At 52.9% G+C, this 21981-nt stretch overlaps 1 protein-coding gene across 6 annotated transcripts in view; it reads left to right on the forward strand.

Moving 5' to 3' along the window:
• LOC105464308 (parvin beta) overlaps positions 1–21981 on the forward strand; it is a 138927-nt gene that overhangs the window by 40609 nt on the left and 76337 nt on the right. Inside the window, exon 1 of one of the 6 annotated variants that reach the window (XM_011712089.3) lies at positions 4904–4997. The exons of the other annotated variants lie outside the window; for them this stretch is intronic. Within the exon in view, the coding sequence (XP_011710391.1) occupies position 4997 (1 nt within the window). The 5' untranslated portion in view covers positions 4904–4996. Of the gene's footprint in view, positions 1–4903; positions 4998–21981 lie in introns of those variants that run through there. 6 annotated transcript variants of the gene reach the window in all.

Raw genomic sequence — 21981 nt, forward strand, 5'->3', positions numbered from 1 at the left:
CCTAGGAGAGGTCGTTGGCTTTATGACATTACTCCAGGTAATTATACGTGGTCCATACCTATAATCCCAGCACTTTGGGAGGCAGAGGCTGGAGGATTGCTTGAGCCCAGGATTTGGAGATCACCTGGGCAACAAAGTGATACCCCTGTCTCTCAAAAACAAAAAACAAAAACAAAAAAACCCCAACTGACCAACGATACAAACAAACAAACAAACAAACACAAAATAGTTGGATATGATGGTGTGCACCTGTAGTCTCAGCTACTCAGGAGGCTGAGCTGGGAGGATCACTTGAGCCTGGGAGGTTGAGGCCGCAGTGGGCTGTGATTGCACTAATTCACTTCAGCCTTGGTGACAGAGTGAGACCCTGTCTAACAACAACAACAACAGAACATTAATCCAGATAGTTCTAGGATGAGGGTTCTCAGAGCTAGATGGGCCTTTGCAAGTTCTTTCCATTGATCCCCAGGTTTGGTTGATTGTATGAAACCAAGAGGAAATGTACAGGGTTTTTGTGGAGAAAAGAAAATGTCATTTCTTTGGGTTTTACTTTGAATGGTGTTGGGCCATTCAGAGCCTATGTGGGGCCAGCCCAGCCTGCCCCGTGTGCCCCACTGAGACCCTGGAACCTGTGCTTTCTCCCACTGGGCCCCTAGTGCCCACTGACTAGTTGGGGGGTTTTGTGAGGACCTTTCATTTATCTGTTCCATCTTCCCAGATGGATCAGGGGACGTGGTGGTGCCATAGTGTTGGTGAGAGCTGCTCCTGGGCAGGGGTTCTCAGAAGGAGAAGTCTGTCCAGGAAGATTATATTTTATTACCTTCTCCCTCATCTTATTTATTTTCTGTTTTTAAAGAGACTGGGTCTCTCTATGTTGCCCAAGCTGGTCTCAAACTCCTGGGCTCAGGCGATCCTCCTACCTTGGCTTCCCAAAGTGCTGGGATGCAGGTGTGAGCCACTACGCCCAGCCTCCTACCTCTTTCTTATTTATTTATGGTTTATTTCAATAGGTTTTTGGGGGAACAGGTGGTATTTGGTTACATGAATAAACTCTTTAGTGGTGATTTCTGAGATTTTGGTGCACCCATCACTCGAGCAGTGTACACTGTACCCAATGTGTAGTCTTTTATCCCTCACCCACCTTCTACCCTTTCCCTGAGTCCCCAAAGTCCATTGTATCATTCTTATGCCTTTATATCCTCTTAGCTTAGCTCCCACTTATGAGTGAGAACATCCTTGAGTTACTTCACTTAGAATAATGGTCTCCAGTTCCATCCAGGTTACTGCAAATACCATTATTTTGTTCCTTTTCATGGCTGAGTAGTATTCTGTGGGGGGTGTGTGTGTGTGTGTGTGTGTGTATAATATAAATATAATTTATCCACTCATTGATTGATGGGCATTTGATTGGTTTCACGTATTTGCAATTGTGAATTGTGCTGCTATAAACATGCGTGTGAAGTATCTTTTTTGTCTGATGACTTCTTTTGCCTTGGGTAGATACCCAGTAGTCTCCTACTTCTTTTTAAAGGAAGCCTTGCTCTTTCTTAAAACTGCCCAAAAGAAATGAGAATGGCACTACAGCAAACATCTATGAGCACCTACTGTGTACCAGGCAGGTGGCTATGGCGGAATCTACCACATCTTAAAAGTCACCATCCAAGTTATCCTTTTTCTGAAATACTTTGTCTTTCAACTGAATGCTTTGTTTTTAGAGTGTAGCATGTTTGTGACAGCCAGTGAAGGGCCCTAGATGGATTCAAATAGAAGCAGAGTAGAGGGGATACTGAAGGGCCTGTCTCCCTGTGAGCCCCTTGGAGCTCAGGCAGAAATATTTTAGCAAAAAGGTCAAATCTGTACTTCTCTGGCTTTTAATGGGTTATATTGAAAAGGATCTAACCTGCCTATAAGGTTGTAACTTACATTTGGCTCAGTCTTAATTAACTTAACAAGGGGTGCCTCCCCACCCATTATCCCCATACCTTGTATTTATGCATGTATTGACTTTTATCTCACTTTGCTACCTTGAAGGCAGGGCCATAGTCTTTCTCACCTTGGCACCCCAGGCTTGAGTGATGCCTGGCACACAGTAGGTGCACGACACACATCTGAGTTGAGATCCTGATATACACCCTGTATATGACCTTCGGCCGCCTGTTGACCCCTCACTGCCTCCGTTTTCTCATCTGTTAGAGAGGGATGATCATAAGGATTCTTCCTTGCTTGCCTTATGGGGCCTTGATGAGAATCAAATGAAATGATGACATCAGTCCCTTAATTATTTCTCCTCCTCCTCCTCTTCCTCTTCTTCCGTCTTTCATCTTTCGTCTTTCTTCTTCTTTCTTTTTCTTCTTCTTAGACCGGGTCTCACTCTGTTGCCCAGGCTAGAGTGCAGTGGAATGATCCTAGGCTCAAGTGTCCTCCTGCCTCAGCCTCCTGAGTAACTGGAACTACAGGTGTGTGTCATCATATCTGGCTAAGTTTTTGTAGAGGCAGCGTCTCACTATGTTGCTTAGGCTGGTCTCCAACTCCTGGGCTCAAGCAGTCCTCCTGTCTCGGCCTCCCAAAATGCTGGGATTACAGGTGTGAGCTACTGTGCCAGGCCCCCTTAATTTGTTCTGAAAACGGCATGTCAGGACCTGGGTCTTGGCTGCCTTGCTCTCCTTGTGAAATCCCCTTGCCTGGCAGGTAGGAGGCAATCGATGCATACATGGTGAATGGATGAAATGTTAGTTGCATTACACTGAAGTGGTCTAAACCTGACTCTAAGATGTGATACTAGGCTGCTGATCCTTTTATGATTTTTCAAGTGCATAGTTATTTTCCTTTCAAAAGCTAGTCACATTTCCTTTCCTGACTGACCCTCTGTTATTTCTGCCTCCTTCCCCACAGGATTGAGCACCAGTCCCAGGCATCTCCTTGGCCAGTTCACTAGATACACATGTGTCAGGAAGACCCTGTCTTGCCCCAGCCTTCCTTTGTGGGTGGCACTGGACGCTGGGCAGATGGAAAGGCCCTTTCCATGGAGCACTGGGCTGGCGAGGGCCTTCCTGTCTGTGCCCTCATGATGTCCTCACTTGGCTGTCGTGGCATCTCCTGGGCCATGAAGTGCTGTTTGCTGTCCTGGCCTTGGATTCCTGCATCAAGTCTCCCAGCAGGAAAACTGTTAAACCAAAACCAGTGTTGGGGACTGCATCAGAGTTGGGGATCGCATCAGCACTGGGGACTTGGATCAGTGTTGGGGACCCGCATCGGTGTTGGGGACTCACATCGGTGTTGGGGACTTGGATCAGTGTTGGGGACCGCGTCAGTGTTGGGGATCGCATCAGCGTTGGGGACTTGGATCAGTGTTGGGGACCGCATCAGTGTTGGGGACCGCATCGGCGTTGGGGACTTGGATCAGTGTTGGGGACCCGCATCAGTGTTGGGGACTCACATCGGCGTTGGGGACTTGGATCAGTGTTGGGGACCGCATCAGTGTTGGGGACTCGCATCAGCATTGGGGACTTGGATCAGTGTTGGGGACCCGCATCAGTGTTGGGGACTCGCATCAGCATTAGGGACTTGGATCAGTGTTGGGGACCGCATCAGCGTTGGGGACCCGCATCAGTGTTGGGGACTTGGATCAGTGTTGGGGACCTGCATCAGTGTTGGGGACTCGCATCAGCATTGGGTGTCTTTTTCTTGTTGCCTCAAGTCCTGGTTTTGACTCGGGATGAGGCCTGGTTTGTGCCATGGGAGTGGAGTGTTGGGGGACGGGGGTGACCGGCGGGTGAGCCCTCCCTGCTGATCCTGGCCTCGCATGGGAGAGGGGCACTAGTGCTCCTGGGGGTGGGCCAGGCATGTGCCAGTCCGCTGCCTCCCCCGGGGCCCCCGCCTGGAGCACCTGCTGGGTCGGGACATGGGCCTCCTGTGGGCCTCACCGCTTCCTGCTTCAGCAGAGCTGGGAATTGTCAGTTCACCGAGCAACACCTCCAGGAAGCCAGCCTCGGGAAGGAGCTTCCACGGGGAGTTGGGGGACTGGTAATTGGAATAAATAAAAGCTAATCGTGCTTCCTGGATGCCAGGAACCACTGAAATTCATGGATTCCCACAGCAGTGCATGAGGCTGCTCATTGTTAATAACCCCTTTTTACCGGCAAGGAATCCAGGCCAGACAGGGAGCCCGCCTGTGTCACCTGGTAGGGAGGGAACGGGCCTGGTATTATAAACCAGGAGAGGGTGCAGGCCGAGGAAAGGGGGAGCAAGTTGCCAGCCAAGTTGGGTATCATGCGAGTCCTGCTTCTCCCCTCATTCGAGGACTTTCCTTTGGGGAAGTGAGCGCTCCCGAGAGCAGCCTTCCACCTCCGTGTTGGGGCGGCCTCAGCTTCTGCTTTCTGTGTCCGATATTTGATTTCTGTTGTCGTGGAAACGGGGTGACAAGTGTTCCGTGTGTTAGCCTGTGGTCCTCCCGGTGTAGTCAGCACACAGGAGATGCAGCCGGGGTGGCACGTGCCCACGGTGGTGCCACCTCTTGCCGGGGGTCAGGCAGAGGAGACCCAGCTCCGTGCTAGCTTGCAGACCTCCAATCACCCCTCCTGTCTCAGGGCCCAGAGAGCAAAGGCGATGGGAGGCCAAGGTCTGTCGTTCAGTTTTCCTCTGAGCCACATGCGTCTTCAGTCACCCCAGGGGCCTGGGCGTGCCCTTCCTTCCTTCTTTGTGTGTGGGGGTTTTCCTGGGGAGCGGTCGCTCTGGCCCATGAGGCCGTTGGGAGTCAAGACAGAAATAGTGGTCTGTGGTCAGCAAGGAGCTATCGCTGGAAACAGCCCAGTCCTCCCACAGCCTGACCCGCTGTGACCTTCCTCAAAGGCTCCCTGAAGAGGCTTTCCCTTGAAGTGCAAGTCATAGTGGTGCCCCTGCCACATCCCTATATGAACGAGGTGTGTGCCCTGCCTGCCCTCCGACGCCCGCGGCCGTGCTGGTCTGCAGAGCCGCCGCCAGCTGCACCCTCCTCGCCAGTAAGTTCTGTTTGCTTTCTTACCGTTTTCAGCGGGAGCTAAACCCAGGCCAGCCCTTCTTTTCTTTTCTGCTTTATGGCAGAATTTTGTTTTGCAAGAACAGACCCTGGGTGGCCGCTTGACTTTTCCCAGGAAGATGATGGGGACGCTGGTGTTAGGACGATGGGGAACGGGGTCCAGGTTGTCTCACTGCGGCCCCAGAGGGATGAGGGTCTGACTTATGGAGTGAAGTTTCCAGCACTCTGCTGGGGCGAGTAGATCTTTGGGCCCAGAAGAATGGGATTTGGAACATTCTCAGGGACATGTTGCAATTAAGATTTTCTTTTTTGTAGGGATACCTGATACTGTGGGTCTCTCTCTCTCTCTCTCTCTCTTTTTTTCTGAGATGGAGTCTCGCTCTTGTCACCCAGGCTGGAGTGCAATGGCGCAATCTCAGCTCACTGCAACCTCCGCCTCCCAGGTTCAAGCGATCCTCCTGCCTCAGCCTCCCAAGTAGCTGGGATTACAGGTGCCCGCCACCACACCTGGCTAATTTTTGTATTTTTAGGAGAGATGGGGTTTCGTCATATTGGCCAGGCTGGTCTTGAACTTCTGACCTCAGGTAATCCACCCACCTCGGCCCCCCAAAATGCTGGGATTACAGGCGTGAGCCACCGCGCCTGACCATGGGTTTCTCTTAGGTGTCTTCAGTTCTGTGTTTCCGCTCTCAGTGGCTGATCATGGCCAGTGTCTGGCTTTCTCCCGGTCACCACTGGATATTCTGTCTTGTCTTTGGGAGGCAGAGTCAGTAGAAGGTGCTTTGCACTGGGCATGCCTGGGAGTGAGCCCAGCCCTGCTGTTATTAGCGCCCATCGTGACGGTCGGCCCAGCTGCCCCATGTTCGATTTTTCCTCCTGTAAAATGGGAACGACAGTAGAGCTGATGTGTCCTGCGCTTTCTGTGTCCTAGGGACTATCCCGGCTCCTTAACGTGCTTTGCTCGGTGCTATCCTCCTAAAACCTTTTCTTTTACAGTTGAGTAATCTGAAGCCCAGAGAGGTTAAGTAACCTGCCCAAGGTCACACAGCAGATCGGAACGGGAGTCAGGAGTGTAACCAACAGCCTGGCTGCCTAGTCAGTGCTCTCAACCTCTGCTTGAAGGCTGCCTCCCTGGGCCCTGCTGGGGGACCCAGTAAGATGATGGTTATTCACATTCTCCTGTGTTTCTGATACCAAGCAAACTCTCGATAAATGCTGCTTCCCCCTCTGGTGGAATAAATAATGCACATTTTTTTCTGAGCTCTGCCTGCGTATACTTAAGGAGAGGGACGCTGTGCCCGGGATGCAGATGAATACGATAGGAGCTGTTTCCTGGAGGAGCTCCCATGCTGACTTTCGCCTTTGATCTTCTGCATCTTTTTCATAGGCTTTCTGTAGATGTGCGGGGATATTTCTAGAGGAGAAACCAGAGGTGGAAGGAGGGGCATAAGGAAATCGAATGCTGGGCATCTCTTAGCTCACATTATCTGAGGCTCTTCAGGGACAATAGACCTTGCAATAAAAGGCAAAAAGGCGATTTCGCACAGAGTGCCTCTTCCTGCACGGTGCCCGGCGGGAAGGGATTGATGGGGCTTGGCGGCTGGAGGAGCGCAGACCCTGCCCGCGCCTCCTGGGGCCTGTGCGGGACTTTGCTCACCTTGCTGTTTCTAACCAAGGTGCCAGATTCTCTTCACTCGGGTATGTCAGATTTTAACCCTTGAGGCTAGAGCCTTGCCAGGCTTATTCGAAGTCAGTGGCTGCTAGTAGTCACAGGCCCCCTGCCCTAGACCCCAGACCAGGAACCCCCCGCCCCGAAACCTTGGCCTCGTGGAGCGGGAGTCACTGTGAAAGGGGTCTTGGAGCCCAGGATCACTCCAGCAACATTTACCAGAGAGCATCCTGGGGCCAGCGTGGGGTGTGGGGGAGCAGATACTGAGCGCTCTGTCCCCTCCCCTTGGAGAATCTCACAGTACATTAGCATAGTCAAGGCTCTGAGAAGTCCGGCGGGAAAAGACACCTGCTTAGCTTCCCTTCACCTCACAACTCCACCTCCTTGACCTTTGCTTGATTCATGTGAGACCTGTGAACGTCTACACTGCGGGACTCACTTTGGGAGATACTGATGGAGACCAAATAGGTGTCCTGCTCATATATCCTCTGCTTCTTCAGGTTCCTTTGCTTAGGTTCCATTGGGCTTCCTAAAATGCAAACGAATTAAAAAGCTAGAAGAGCTATGCTGAATGTGTTTTCTCTGTCTGAAAGTACAGCCACCCATGAGAGGAGGAGGTCTGCTAAGTTTTCTTCTAGAAAAGGGGTCCCCAGGCTCTGAATGCTTGAGGACCTCATTGGGATCACCACCTCCATTGTGGGCCGCCCATCCTCCACCCCGCTCCCCGTGGCCTATTGATAACCTCCCAACCACCACCTATGCTCCTGGAGGCCCTAACTGGAATCCTTGTCCTCACCCATTGAGTTTGTCACCTCCCTCCAAACTTTGTGTCCTCTGTTGCAGTTGAGGACCTGGAAGTCATGACTGGGCTCATTAGTGATGGATGTTTATATTGAATTCTTAACTAAGACAGGGAGGAATCACATCCTAGCTCCATGTTTTACTAGTTGTGGGACCTTGACTTTCCCAAGCTCTATTTTCCTTGTCAGTAAAATGGCGATAATCGGGGTAATCCATATCCCTGATTGCTGAGGAGCCCTGCAGGCGTCCACGCCCAGCCCAAAGCCAGGACCCAGGAAGGGAGATGCAGCTGGGCAGCCTCTTCTGCGTCTCTGCCAGTCGCTGGCTTGGATTCTAACGCCCTCCTTCCCTCCCTCCCTCCCTCGCTCGCTCTCTATCAACAGCATCTAAGACCATGAGAACGTTTGAAGGTTTCTCAAATGTCTGTGACTGCCCCATGTCTGTTGTTTGGTGGAAAGGACTTTGTAATTGAATGGAGTTAGTTGCAATGTGAATGTCATGTGGAGCTGCTTTTCCTTGGCAAGTCCTTGCTGCCTGAGCCACAGTTCCCTGATCTGTAGAACTTTCCTTCCCCTGTCCCCCTTTCTGGGCTGTTGGGAGGCTGAGTGAGCTCATCATGAGGCCCCCGAAAGATAGCTTCCGTGCCCTGTGGAGCTCAGTCCCTGAGTCTCTGTCCCCACCTCCCAGGTCCTCTCTCACCACCCTTTTGGGTTGGTGAATTTCAAGTTGGGCATCAGATAGGACAAGGGAAGGGGACTGGAGAAGGAAGAGCCCACAGTTTGCCCTCAGGACTTCAGAGTCACTCTTTTTTGTTTGTTTGATTTTTTTCAGATAGAGTCTCGCCCTGTCGCCCAGGCTGGAGTGTAGTGGCATGATCGCGGCTCACCACAACCTCCACCTCCTGAGTTCAAGTGATTCTCCTGCCTCAGCCTCATGAGTAGCTGGGATTACAAGTGCACACCACCATGCCTGGCTAATTTTTGTATTTTTAATAGAGATGGAGGTTTCACCATGTTGGCCAGGCTAGTCTCGAACTCCTGACCTCAAGTGATTCACCCTCCTCAGCCTCCCAAAGTGCTGGGATTACAGGCATGAGCCACCGCGCCCAGCCCAGAGTCACCATTTATTTTTGTGCCTTATTACACATCTTCCTGCTACAGGACAGCCCAGAGCAACGGGACAAGCTTCTGTCGTGAATAAGTCCCCTGCCTACTTGGGGTGTAGGGATAAAGGACAGGACCTCTCTCTCTTCACCCTGCAGGGCAAACTCCTTCAAGACTCAGCTCCAAGACTACCTCCTCCAGGAAGCCTCCCTGGACTACCACACTCCCTCCTGAGCCCCCAGCCTTCTCACATACCTCCCTTATTTGTCTCCTGGGTGCTGGAGCCCTCAGAGCAGGGCCTATATCTGAGTCTCCCTGTGGCCCACCCATTGCCCCGTGCCAGGCCTGACCACAGTGGATGTCACTAAGCAGTTGTTGAATAAGTGAATGAACAGATGCAAACTAGGCCCAATCTTATCGAATTATACTAGAGTAATTGTATAAAAAGCCAGACTTCTTTAAGTGGAGGAAATTTAAAGTTAGAAGTGGGCTGGGCACAATGGCTCACACCTATAACGCTAGCACTTTGGGAGGCTGAGGTGGGCGGATCACCTGAGATGAGGAGTTCGAGACCAGCCACCCTGGCCAACATGGCGAAACCCGTCTCTATTAAAAATACAAAAATCAGCTGGGCGTGGCGGCACATGCCTGTAATCCCAGCTCCTTGGGAGGCTGAGGCAGGAGAATCACTTGAACCCAGGAGACGGAGGTTGCAGTGAGCGGAGATCACACCATTGCACTCCAGCCTGGGCGACAGAGTGAGAGTCAGTCTCAAAAAAAAAGAAGTGAGTGAATACGTCCCTACCTGCTTTTGTAGCTCCTGGCTCTTAAAGCTCTCGAATACCAATGGCAAATAAAGGGAACCGAGAGATGAAAGATGCAACTGTCCTGATTTTCTTCAGATGCAGAAATTTCTGTGTAGCTGAGGAGGAAGGGCCTGCTTGCCCCCCTTTGAATTTTGGGGTGTACTTGAGCAGAAGCATTCATTGCTTGGAGAAAGCAGAGGAGACCCCAGAAGCATTTCCCTCAGAAAGGGAGAAGCAGGTAGACCAAGCAGCAGTTCTGGGACCAGCTCTGGGGCCACCTGCTTTTCCCAACTGAGTCTCCGGCGGACTCGGCGGCTGGCCTGCACACAGGAGATCCTCAAAACGGATGAGCGATCATGGTTGGCATTTTTACACTCCCTCCTTTAGTCTGCAGTGCTGGAGGAGGTGTGATTATGGTGTGTATTTTGTGCAGCCATTCGGTGGACACCTATGGAGGACCCGCTGTGGGGCGGGCTGCCGGCCAGGCTCTGAGGATGGAGACGAGGACTCTTACTCGGGAGCCTCTGTTCAGGTTGAAGACAGTTTATGAAAACATAAGATAGAGTAGCCGAGTCCAGGGCAGGAGCCAGGGGTGTGTGAGTGGGGGTCCTGGAAGGGGTCTCTGGAAGCCAGAGGAGTAGTCCTCTGAGGCTGACCGAGACTCCCAGCAGAGAGATGGGGGCATGGGCAGAAGCCTGCCATGCCAGTGAGCCCTGGCATTTCTGAGCCCCTGCTCGGTTCTGTTGCCTGCACGATGGGCTGGGTGAGCAACGCTGACAGGAGACCCTTGCCTTAGCACTATGTCCCCTGGGCTCTGGCTAGTGACGCCTCCTGGCAGCAGCTGTCCAGGCCACACAGGATGCTGGCTACATGCTTGACTGGTCTGGCCATCCCTGCATGGCCCCGCTGTCACTGGTATCTGGAGATTGCACCCGGCCAGAGCCCAGTGGCTTCCCTGCCTGCCACCCTCGGATGCTTCCTTGGGGAGGGAGGGTGCCCTGTTTCCATGGCAACCCTAGGGAGGAGGCCAGGGCCTCGGGCAAGCTGCTGAGCTTTTCACAGCCCTGGGAGTGAGGACCAGGGCAGGCTGACCCTGGGCTGTGGGGCAGAATTAGCCGAAGAGGATCCCCACCATCCCTGAGGAGAGGAGGGGAATGGGGCGGGGAACATTAGGCAATGCTCACTGCCTTCCCCCAGCCTCCCAGCTGCCCACGGCAGTCCCAGGCCAGGCCAGTGTGGGTGTGGGGGGAAGTTAGAGCCTGGCCGTGTGGTGTGCCGGCATGCAATGCAACAGCCAGGACAATGGAGTCGTCCCCTGCCTTTGGGCCTTTCCCTCCACCCCATCTCATGTCTGCACTAGGTGAGGAAGCAGAGGATGGAGGAGCCTGGCGGACTCCGGGAGCTCCTGAGACTCCTGAGTCGGTGGGGACAGGGCTTCCCAACCTCAGCACTGATGATTCTTGGCTGTGGAGCTCCCCTGGGCATTGCAGGGTGTCTAGGGGCATCCCTGGCCTCTACACACGAGATGTCAGTTGTGACGACCCAAAGTGTCTCTAGACGCCGCTACATACCCTCCCAGTGTGGGGGTGGAGGAATCGTCCCCAGTTGAGATCTGCTGAGCTGAGAGGCTCCCCGGAAGCAGGGGGTGAAGGAAGGGAAGGCTCTGGGCCCTGGGGACATGGATGCCTGCCTGGAACACACAGAAACACACACGCATGCATGCCTGCCTACACTCAGTCATATGCACACATGTTCACGTATGGATGCACCATGACCCTGAAGGGACACCCCTGCTGCTCTTTTAAACAATCTTTTAACTAGACTATTTTTAGAGCACTTTTAAATTCACAGCAGAATTGAGTGGAAGGTGAAGAGATTTCCCATGACTGCGTAGCCCCACCACGCACACACTCCCCGTCTATCAACGTCTGCACAAGAGGGTGCATCTGTGGCACCTGATGGACCCGCATGGCCACATCAGGACCACCCAGAGTCCCCAGTTTCCATGAGGGACCCCTCTTCACGTTGGACATTGTGTAAGGGCAGGAACCCCCATGGTAGCATCATCCAGGGCAGTGTTACTGCCCTGAGATCCCTGTGTCCCACCTGCTCATCCCGGTCTCCCTGTCACTCCTGGCAGCCTCCGCTCCTTTCACTGTCTCCGTAGTTTTGCTGGCCCCACAGGGTCGTGTAGTTGGGATCACACTGTCTGTAGCCTTTTCAGACTAGTTTTTCACTCAGTGAGATGCATTTAAGTTTCCTCCACACCTTTTCACAGTTTACAGCACATTTCTTCTTACTTCTGAGTGGCTCTTTCTCCATTGTCTGGATGGATCTGTTTGTTGCCTGTTCGCCTCCCAGAGGATCCGCTGCTCTTTGCTGCAGATGCACAGTCCAGGCGCTGTGGAGTTGGGATGGAGCAGTCGAGCTGGGATCAGAGCCCAGGTCCCTGCCCTGAGGTTGGAGCACTCTGACTGCACCCGGCCTAGGCCTGTGCATTGTCTACACTGATGGCCATGGGGCAGGGGACCTGGAGCGCAAAGCAGGAGAGGATGCTGAAGGGGGCGGGTGGGGTCAGGACTTGGGAGTGTCCGGAAGGAGGGCGCCTGCCTCAACCCGGGGCTGGTCTGCAGAGGCCAGAGTGCTCAGCCCGTCAGTGCTGGGCCTGTTGTGAGTTTCTGCATGAGGTGGCCCTCTTGGAAAGAGTGGCTCCATAGCAGCTGGGTTGGGGGCCCCATGACAGCTGAGTCCGGGACTCCGCGGCAGCTGGGTTGGCGGATGCCTGTCCTTGTAGAGACCGTCACCTCCAGGAATGGTAAAAAGGCAGCCACCAACAGTCCTGTGTCCTCTTTCCAGTCCTCTGTCTTGTAAGCCTGGTCCCCCCAGTGGCCCCAGTCCTCCCCTGCCACAAGCCCGTTCTCCTCTCCTCTTTCTGGCCTAGAAACAGGCTCTTCCCTCTGGAGGCTGCAGTCCAGGGGTTCTGGTGAGGTACAGAGCCCAGCCCCCACACAGCAGGACGTTTTTCCACAAATGCACAGCTCTTCAAGGCCACGCGCAGCTGTGTGTGTGGTGCGTTTTGAAGGGCATTTTGAAGGGCGATGGCATGCCTCCCAAAGTGCTGGCATAACAGGCGTGAGCCACTGTGCCTGGCCCCTGTGAGTTTTTACAAGAGACACTGCAGTAGAGAGAATGGTAGAGTCCTCAAACCCTGATTCAGTCGTTCATGAATTCACCGAGCGCTCACTATTCCTGCGACGTGTGTCCTCTTCTTTGCCAGCCTGCTGGTGTGCTCCTGGTGCTTGGTCCACCACAGGTGGGTGTGCTTGGTCCAGGAGGCTGATGGTGCTGACCTCTGGGCTGATACTTACTGTTTTTAGTGGCTTGAATGACGTCCATGCAGAAGAGCTAGTGCACCATGCTTGTATTTGAAAATACCCAAGCTCCTGCCTGAGAACCTGGTAGGCCAGTACTTGGAGGGACAGTAGCAGGATCGAGAAACCATCTGTGTCACATGTTCTTGGGGACAAAGAAGAGACAAAGGCTCAAGGAGCAGTGAGGCTTGTGGGACGTAGCTGTGTCCAAAAAGGTCAAGCAGTTAGCACATCCCTAGCTACTTCCTGTGAACCCATGAAATCCTCAGGCTGAGGAGGACAGAGGGTGAGGGGATCTGACGCCACACTCAGCCCTTTAGCCAGTGGCTGCTGTGCTAAGCCATTCTGAGAAGCCACCGGTGGAGAACTGACTTCAGGTCTTGCTGACTGTAAGGTTGTCCAATTGTTTTTGCACATTGAAAACAATACATTGCACTTTGGGAGGCCGAGGTGGGTGGATCACTTGAGGTCATGAGTTCGAGACCAGCCTGGTCAACATGGTGTAACTCTGTCTTTACTAAAGATACAAAAATTAGCCAGGTGTGGTGGTGGGCACCTGTAATCCCAGCTACTTGGGAGGCTGAGGCAGGAGGATCGCTTGAAACCAGGATGTGGCGGTTGAAGTGAGCTGAGATTGTGCCACTGCACTCCAGCCTGGGGGACAGAGCGAGAGTCCTTCTCAAAACAAACAAACAAACAAACAAACATTGTTCCAGATTTGCTAATAAGGAACCAACCTCCTCAGACCTTGGTGTCACAGGAGAGTGGCCTGTAGCAGCCTTGGGGCCAGTTGTGATCTTATCCACAGTGTTGGTTAGATGCATCCTCTGTGCTTGTTTAATATTCGTTCTGCTTGTGTGAACAAAGCCATGTCAGTTTCAGTAACCCTTGTGCCATGGAGCACCCGGTGTGGAGCAGGGCTCGGTACAACTGGTGCAGAGAATGTTCCAGGCCTTTTGAAATGACGTGGAGTTGCTGGGGCTCTCTTGAGGCTGTTAGTTTATTTAGGGCTGCTGTGACCAAATACCACAAATCCAGTGGCTTAAACCAACACAAATCCATTATTTTACAGCTCTGGAGGTCAGGAGTCCTAACATCAAGGTGGCGGCAGGGCCGGTTCCTTCCGGAGGCTCCAGGGGAGAACTCCGTTGCTTGCCTTTCCAACTTGAAGAGGCACCTGTGTTCCTTAGTGCGTGGCCTCTTCCTCTGTCTTCAAAGCCATTGGCATAACATCGCCTGATCTTTCTCTGCCTCCCTTATCATGCCTCCTCTAGCTCTGGCCCTCCTGCTTCCTCTTGTAAGGACCCTGTCAATCACATTGGGCCCCCTGCATAATCCAGGCTAATCTCCTGCCCCAAGGTTCTTAACTGATCACATCTGCAAAGGCCCCCTCCCCCCACGTCAAGTCACAGGTTCCTGGGACTGGATATGGACATCTTTGCAGGGACCACGATCCAGCCTTCCATAGAGGTGGTGACAGATGGAGTAGAAAGTACGTCCTTTGAGTTTTTATAAGAGACACTGCAGTAGAGAGAATGGTAGAGTCCCGAAACCCTGATTCATTCGTTCATGAATTCACTGAGTGTTCACAGAGCACCTGCCTCAGTCCAGGCGTCATGTTGGGAGCGGGGGAGACAGAGCAGGCCATGCATCTGTCCTTTCAGAGTGCTGTAGATGCAAATCCTGTAGCACAGATGCACAGATGTGCCTTAGACCAATAGTGTCTTGAAAGGAGAGGAATGGGAATGGGTGTGGGGAGTGGGGAACCTGACCTGCTTTGTGGGGTCACGGAGGGACTCTCCACCTGCCTTCAGCCCTCCGTCCCTCATTTGCGGCTGTTCCTCCAAAGGCTCAGTCTCCAGCAGGGGTGTGGGGACCCCTATGGGCTGTGGAGACCTTTCTCCTTTGCTGCTGTGGGCATTGCATCTGTTCCTGATGGGTAGAGCTGTGTGTGTCCACTGGGGCCCAAGGCAGTGCCACTGTGGCTCTTTGAGTATCTCGGGGGGAACTGAGCTGCCAGAGCCAGAGGGTGATGGCTTCCAGCACTCCCCAAAGCCACCTGCTTTTGAAAGGGGCCTGTCTCCGAAGCAGGCCGGGTCCTCCTGTTGGGGGAAGCTTTCATGGCCAGGTCTGTGTCTCTTCTGCAGGGGAGACAGCCGCTAGAGGGCACCGTCCTTCTGGCCTTTCCCACGTCCCCGTTTCTACGGCAGGTGCACAGTAGAGCCTTTTTTTTTTTTTCTAATGACTTAATGATTTAATCTTCTTATTTTCTCAGCAGACAATGCTTTGGACTTCCCTGGATACATTGGGACATTACCAATCAGATTAATTAATACGAGTTTCACAACTCGGGAACCAGTGAATGTGCTTCCCCAGACTTAGCTTCTGCATGGCTGTTTCTGCTTCCCTTTATGAAGTGCATTTCTCTTAAGAGCCTGGCAGTCTCATGGGGCTCGTCTGCTGCTGGAAGCGAGCAGCGGGTTCCATTGTCCCCTGCTCGGTGGGGCTCGCCGTGCAGCTTGCTGGCAAATGGCTGGGCTCGGAGGGGTGGTGACGGTGGCACACGCCAGGGGAAGGGTTGGCATCGTCTTCTGAGAATTGTTTCTTTTGGGCTTCACACCCCGCCCCCACCTTCTGCTGCCTCGAGGCTCTTTTCTCCTTATTATTAACTAGTGACAGATTTCATGACCAGTGACTGAAATCATTTGGAAGTACCCCCTGAAAGCCAGCGTGATGGGTTGGCAGGAATGTGACAGACGCAGCCTCTGAAAATCACAGAGGCAGAGGACTTGCTAAGGGATTAGGTTGAGAATGGTCAGGAGGTGGTGGCTGCTGGGCACTGGAGCTGAGGGTGAGGGGCCGAGAAAACGGTGGGCAAACGGGATAGCTCTTTTGGGGGGCGGGGGAGGCTGGCTTTGGGGATGTGTGTCCTACTATTTGTTCACCGTAAGGTGGGGGCGTTGGGTGGTAGGTTCCAGTGCTACTGAAGGGTGGCAATTGAAGGGAGGAATTAAGCTGGCTGGGTGCGGTGGCTGGTGCCTGTAATCCCAGCACTTTGGGAGGCCAAGGCAGGTGGATCACTTGAAATCAGGAGTTCAAGATCAGCCTGGCCAACATGGTGAAACCTCGTCTCTACTAAAAATACAAAAATTAGCCGGGTGTGACTGTGTATGCTTGTAATCCCAGCTACTCAGGAGGCTGAGGCAGGAGAATCACTTGAATCTGGGAGGTGGGTGGAGGTTGCAGTGAGCCAAGGTGGAGCCACTGCACTCCAGCCTGGGCGACAGAGCCAGATTCTGTCTCAACAACAACAACAACAACAACAACAACAACAACAAAAAGCTGACTCACGTGGCTTTCAGTCTGAGAAACCGGTCAGATCGTCACTTGTCTCTAAAGCATGTATCCTCCTTTGTAGATGAGAAGCTCTACAAAGAAACCGGCCCCTCCATGCCCCGGTTTCTCGCCCAGGTGGGTTAGATGGTCAACCTGACATTTTGCTGTGCACCTGGAAGTCTTTCTTCCTATTCTCCTTCCCACAGAGGATTCATTTTTCTGTGGTTCTAACATTTTTCTGATCACCCCAGGGACAAAGGCGAAGAAAAGACCGTGTTTCTGGGCCAAGGGAATCATCTGTTTAACATGGGCTTCGGAGCTTTTTTTGTGTTTATACTTAAGCAACTTTTTGTATTTTAGGGACGGTGGCAGGATCGAGAAGTCACCTTTTCAGGTGTTCTTTGGGATAAAGAGGAGACACAGAGACTCAAGGAGGGAGGAGGCTTATGGGACACAGCTGTTTCCAAAATGATCAAGCAATTAACACATCCCTGGCTACTTCCTGTGAGCCCCTTAAATCACCGGGCTGAGGAAGACAGAGGGTGGGGGTTCTGACCCCCTCACACAGCCCTCGAGCCAGCGGCCGCTGTGCTAAGCCATTCTGAGAAGCCACCTGGGGAGAAGTGACTTCAGGTCTAAGGGATGGTGCCCCGAGCCTGCCGCCGAGGTCCCCAGGGAGCAGCCCGATGGCCTGAGCTAGGCCTGCTCTGCGTCCTGCCCTCTGCCACACGGCTGCATTCCAGTGTCACTCGAGTCCCTAGAGGGTCGCTTCTGAGTCCCCTGCAGGCTCCACGGCTTCCACCCCCTGGGTGGCCCGTCGTTGGTGTGGTTTTCCCGGTTCTGACCCTGGCTCGTGCCCGTGGACTTTGGGAGCCCTTTGCACTGTTTGGAATCGGCGCCAGGGGGTCAGGCTGTGCCACCCACACCGTCCCGCAGCCATCTGATGTTTGTGTGGAGTTGGATTCTGTTACATAATCATTCAGCCTAATTAGTGTCGGCTTTAAATGCCCAGGGACCGTAGGCAACCGTTTGTGGTGATGCCTGAGCTGTCAGTTCAGGTTCATCGAGATCACATCCTGCCCGGGTTGTGGCGAGGTGGGTTTCATCTCTAGATTCTCAGACAGTTGCTGACCTGGGGGCATGTGGCCCCCAACATGGCCCAGCCGAGGCTTAACAAGGCTGCCCAGGGCTCCACATTGGCAGATAAACACACTGGCAGATAACTCGGGACTCACTTTGGCCTCGGTTCCACTCAGGCCAGCCCTTGTTGAGTGGATGACCCTAAATCACGCCACACTGGAATCCAGCACAGGTGCTGAGGATGGGGACAGAGAGAGAAGAGAGGCCTGATGTTTACCAGTTAACGACTTCTCAGCACTCACCACCTTATTAAGTTCATTGTCACGACAGCCTTATGATCGGGGCCGGTCACTGACCCTCTGCTGAAAAGACTGTAAAGGATTTCAGGAGTTGAAGTGCGTGGCCAAGGTCACGTGGCCTTTCTGCTGGGAACCTCCAAAGCCTCTGTTCCCTCTGATCTTCTATCTGGACCAGTGCTGACCCTGGGCTGGGGGGTTTGGAGGAGGGGCAGGTGGCTTCTGGAAGGGGCATGGTAGAGGGGATGTTTGTGGCGGACCCTGAAGGTACCAAGTGTTGGTTCCTCTTGCAGAGGTTGCAGAATGTGCTGCTAGGGAGGAGGTCACAGTGTGAGCAAAGGCATGGTGGCCCCTAGCTGTTCTGGGGAAGGCAGGAGGCAGGGTTAAGTTGGAAGGAGCAGAAGAAGGTGCTAGAAAGGTCAGCCAGGCCAGGGGGCAGACAACATGTGATGTGTGGGGGAGGGGTTGCACTTTTATTTTTGGAGTCAGGGGAAGACTGGAGTGGTCTGTGAGCAGAGGAGTGACTTGACGAGGCTGTGTTCTGGGAGTGAAGTCTCGAGACACTGTGGGGTGGGCTGGGAAAGGGCAAAGGTCAGGAGCCCTGAGACCCAGCAGAAGCTGGTGCAGACGCCCCGGCTCTCATAGGTCTAACCCCTGTGGCGGCCTCTGAGGATTCCACCTGATACAACTGGAGGGGGAAATTGAAGAAGCTGACCCACGTGGCTTTCAGTCTGAGAAACCAATCAGATCGTCACTTGTCTCTAAAGCCTACGCCCTCCTTTATAGACGAGAAGCCCACCGGCCCCTCTGTGCCCCGGTTTCTTGCCCGGGTGGGTTAGATGGTAAAGCTGACATTTTATCATGCACCTAGAAATCTTTCTTCCTATTCTCCTTCCCACAGACCGCGTATTTTTCTGTGGTTCTGACAGTTTCCTGATCACCCCAGGGACAAAGGGGAAGGGACGACTGTGTTTCTGGGCCAAGGGAATCATCTGTTTAACATGGGCTTTGGAGCTTTTTTTACATTTCTACGTAAGCAACTTTTGGTATTCAGAAGACCTAGTTTCCCTGAGCCAGATGGGCTCCTTCCATCTCGGTGGTCTGTATTTTGGATTCCTGCAGCAGGTGGCTGGTCGAAATGCACACCCCAGGAGGTGAGGTTGGGGGGATGTCAGCTCCGGGGCCGCTTGTACCAGCAAGTCCCTAATTGCGGGCGCACTCCTTCCTCCTGAGCCCATCAGCCTCTGCGTGGTCACATCAGGGCAGTTGGGTTCCTGGTGACCCATGACTGCCAGGTTAATGGAAACCTTAATGGAAACCCTCTTTTTCCACCCAATTAAGTGGCTGGAGGTGGGATGCTGTGCGAGAGCCGTCTGTTTCAGTTCCCTGACTTTCTCTTGCAGCAATTATCTATGTAGCTCCATTTGGCCTACATAAGCTTAGCATTTGTGTTCATTCATTCATTCATTCATTCATTCCACAGATATTGACAGAGCCGTTATCCATGTGCCAGGTTTTATGCAGGATGCGAGGCCATGGTCATGAATGGGACCTGGCCCCTGTGCACTCCTTGCAAGGTCGGGGGTGTGCAGGGAGGTGAGCACACCGACAATCACATGATCGGGGAATAGGGTTTGTCCTTGTCATGTGCATGGGGAGCTGTGGGAAACCAGGGGAGGGGTTCGAACTGCACCCAGGGATAGGGGATGTGCAGAGAGTGCTTTCCAGACAGCTGGGAAATGGATGGAGCCAACTGATCTAAAGTGAAGGGTATTTCAGGTTATCAGGACAGTCGAGGCAGAGGGGCAGAGATATGACCTACAGAAGTAGCCTGGAATAGCCTCATCAGACGATGAGGTGGAAGCATGGGAGCTGCAACTGGATTGATGAGAGGAGAGGTCCACTCATTAAGAGTCATTGGGCACCAGTATGAAGGGTTTGCGTTTTACCCTCGAGCCGGTGGGAGCTGTGGGGTATACCGCAACTGAGTGTGACCCATGCCAGCTTTGTGTATTGGAAGGATTTCTGCATCAGACAGGACTCTCTCAGTTTGCAAAGGACAGAAAGCCCAACTCAAAATGGCTTGAAAGCAAAACAGAATTCACTGTTGCATTTGATAGAATGGTCCATGGGGTTGGATGGCCTCAGGTAAGGCTTGATCCAGCACATAGAAGGTGTTGCTAGATCCTAGATTCTGTTCTCTCCTTCCCTGAGCTCTTTCAATCTGGTGCCTTCATCTCCAGGCTCTGTATGGTGGTAAGATGATGGGATGGCTTGAACCCGCATCCTTTCTGGGTCAAGGCCAGTGGGAAAGAGTGCCTGTCTCATTCTCTGTTCCTGGTAAAGAATCAGTGCAGCTCATTAGCTCTAACTGGGCCATGCCCATCCCTGACTGTGTTCCTGGGAGGCCAGTGTGCCAGACGGCTTTGTCCTGGGATGCCTGCTCCACCCCAGAGCTGAACTACAAGGCCCGAGCATGGTGGCAGGAGGGGCAGCTCTCTCTGAGGGAGGCTGAGTCTTGTTTGCCTGAAAGGATCAATGGATGCTGGGGAAGAAAAGCAATGGTGTCCAGAACAGTCACCTCTAGAAGGGGAGAGGCTGGGCTGGGGTGGGAAGAGTTTAGGGCAGGGCCTGCAGGGGCCAAGGTGGCCCTCCTGGTGAGAGAGCCCCGCTGGCCATCCCAAGAATAGGGCATGAGTCTGCCAAGGGTGCCCCTAGGTCTGGCATCTTGATTCTTTCCTCTGTGTTCTTGGCACAGACACTCATGCCAGGGCCTTTGCTATCACCCGTAGTCTCAGAGTCCGGTTATTATTCCATAGTTATCTGTAGGGGTGAGACCGTGCAGGGCTTTCCCTCCCAAGCTTCCTCCCTCCCTCATAGTAGCTCACTGTGTCCCCTGAGGCTGCCAGTGCTGCCGGGAAAGACCCGAGGCTCCTTCTGGGTCTCAGAGCCATTTCTTTGGTTGAACCCAGTTTGCGTCCTTCCTTGTAGAATTGGCTGCCACTTCCTTTAGGGCCCCCACTGCACCCTGTACATAACCCTGCCAGGACATCTGTTTATTTTCCATTCTTGTAGCTTTATTTTTATTTCAAAAGGAGCACAAGAACACAGTCTGGTGGCAAAGGCTCCCTCTGTCTCCTCCTTACTTTCAGCCACTGGGCCCTTGTAGCAGTAATGCTGCTCTTGTCATTCTGGAGCGTGTCCTTTCATTCCTTTTTCTGTGAATTTTGATACATACACATAGAAATACATAGTGCTGAGTTTTCTAGTTGTATTTTTTACATAAATATCATGCTGTATCTATTTTAAAGTGTCTCACCATGTTGCCCAGGCCGGACTTGAACCCCTGGGCTCGAGTGATCCTCCCACCCCAGCTCCAAGTAGCTGAGACCACAGATGTGCACCACCACACCCAGCCTTTGCCGTATTGTTCTGCAATATGTGTTTTGTTTTTTTTTTAATTTTTTGAGACAGGATCTGGCTCTGTCACCTAGGCTGGAGTGCAGTGGCATGATCCTGGCTCACTGCAACCTCCGCTTCTTGGCTTCAAGCTCTCTTCCCAGCCTCCTGGGTAGCTGGGACTACAGATTCATGCCACCACTCCTGGCTAATTTTTGTATTTTGTGTAGAGATGGGGTTTTGCCTTGTTGCCCAGGCTGGTCTCGAACTCCAGAGCTCAAGCCATCCACCCGCCTCAGCCCCCCGAAGTGCTGGGATTATAGGTGTGAGTCACTGCACCTGACTCAGCCTGCTTTTGCTTTTTTAAAAAATCTCAACACCATGCTATGTATTGCACTTAATTAATTGTGCATTGAATCCTTCGTGAGCCTTCTGTGCCAGGTGCGAGGTCGGCTGCTGGGTAGAAGTGACCAGGATGCATCTTCCCTCGGCTACATGCAGACTCTCCACAGGGCAAGGGCAGGGCCTGCCCAGCCCCGTGCCCAGCCCTTTGGCATCCAGCCGCCAGTATTTGTTAGATCAGCAGGCTGTCATGCCCAAGGATTGCTGCCACCTCAACAGGACAGGGCTTCAGCTGTGTGCTCTTGATGTGGAGTCCGCGCCACCTGTTGACCCGCTTTGGATTTTTACCTTATTGAAATGTTCACACATTTCTTTTAGCTTCTGAACTTATTTCATCTTGAGAAATGGACTGGAACCTTTGGCTCCAGCAGAACAAGTCCCATAAATCAGACGTTCAAGCTGAGCGATCCTTCTGGTTTTGGCCACAGTTGGGGCCTTCTTACTCCTCTGGTCTCGTCAGCACCGTTCAGAAACTCGTCCTTGACTTGGAGATAACAGTGAGTTAAATGGACGTAAATACACCGAACTCATTACTCCGGGCCGGCATCCCGCATGACAAGGCCCACATCCATTTCTCAGTAAAAACAAACTACATCTGCCACTTGAAAGGTCAAGAAGCACTTTCATGTACGTTGTGCTCCATGGATCACTGGAAGTCCTTTCCCTCTTTTCCATATCCGGGCCAGGAGGAGCAGCTGCTCTCT

The sequence above is a fragment of the Macaca nemestrina genome, chromosome 15, assembly GCF_043159975.1.
Source record: "Macaca nemestrina isolate mMacNem1 chromosome 15, mMacNem.hap1, whole genome shotgun sequence".
NCBI classification, from domain to species: Eukaryota; Metazoa; Chordata; class Mammalia; order Primates; family Cercopithecidae; genus Macaca; species Macaca nemestrina.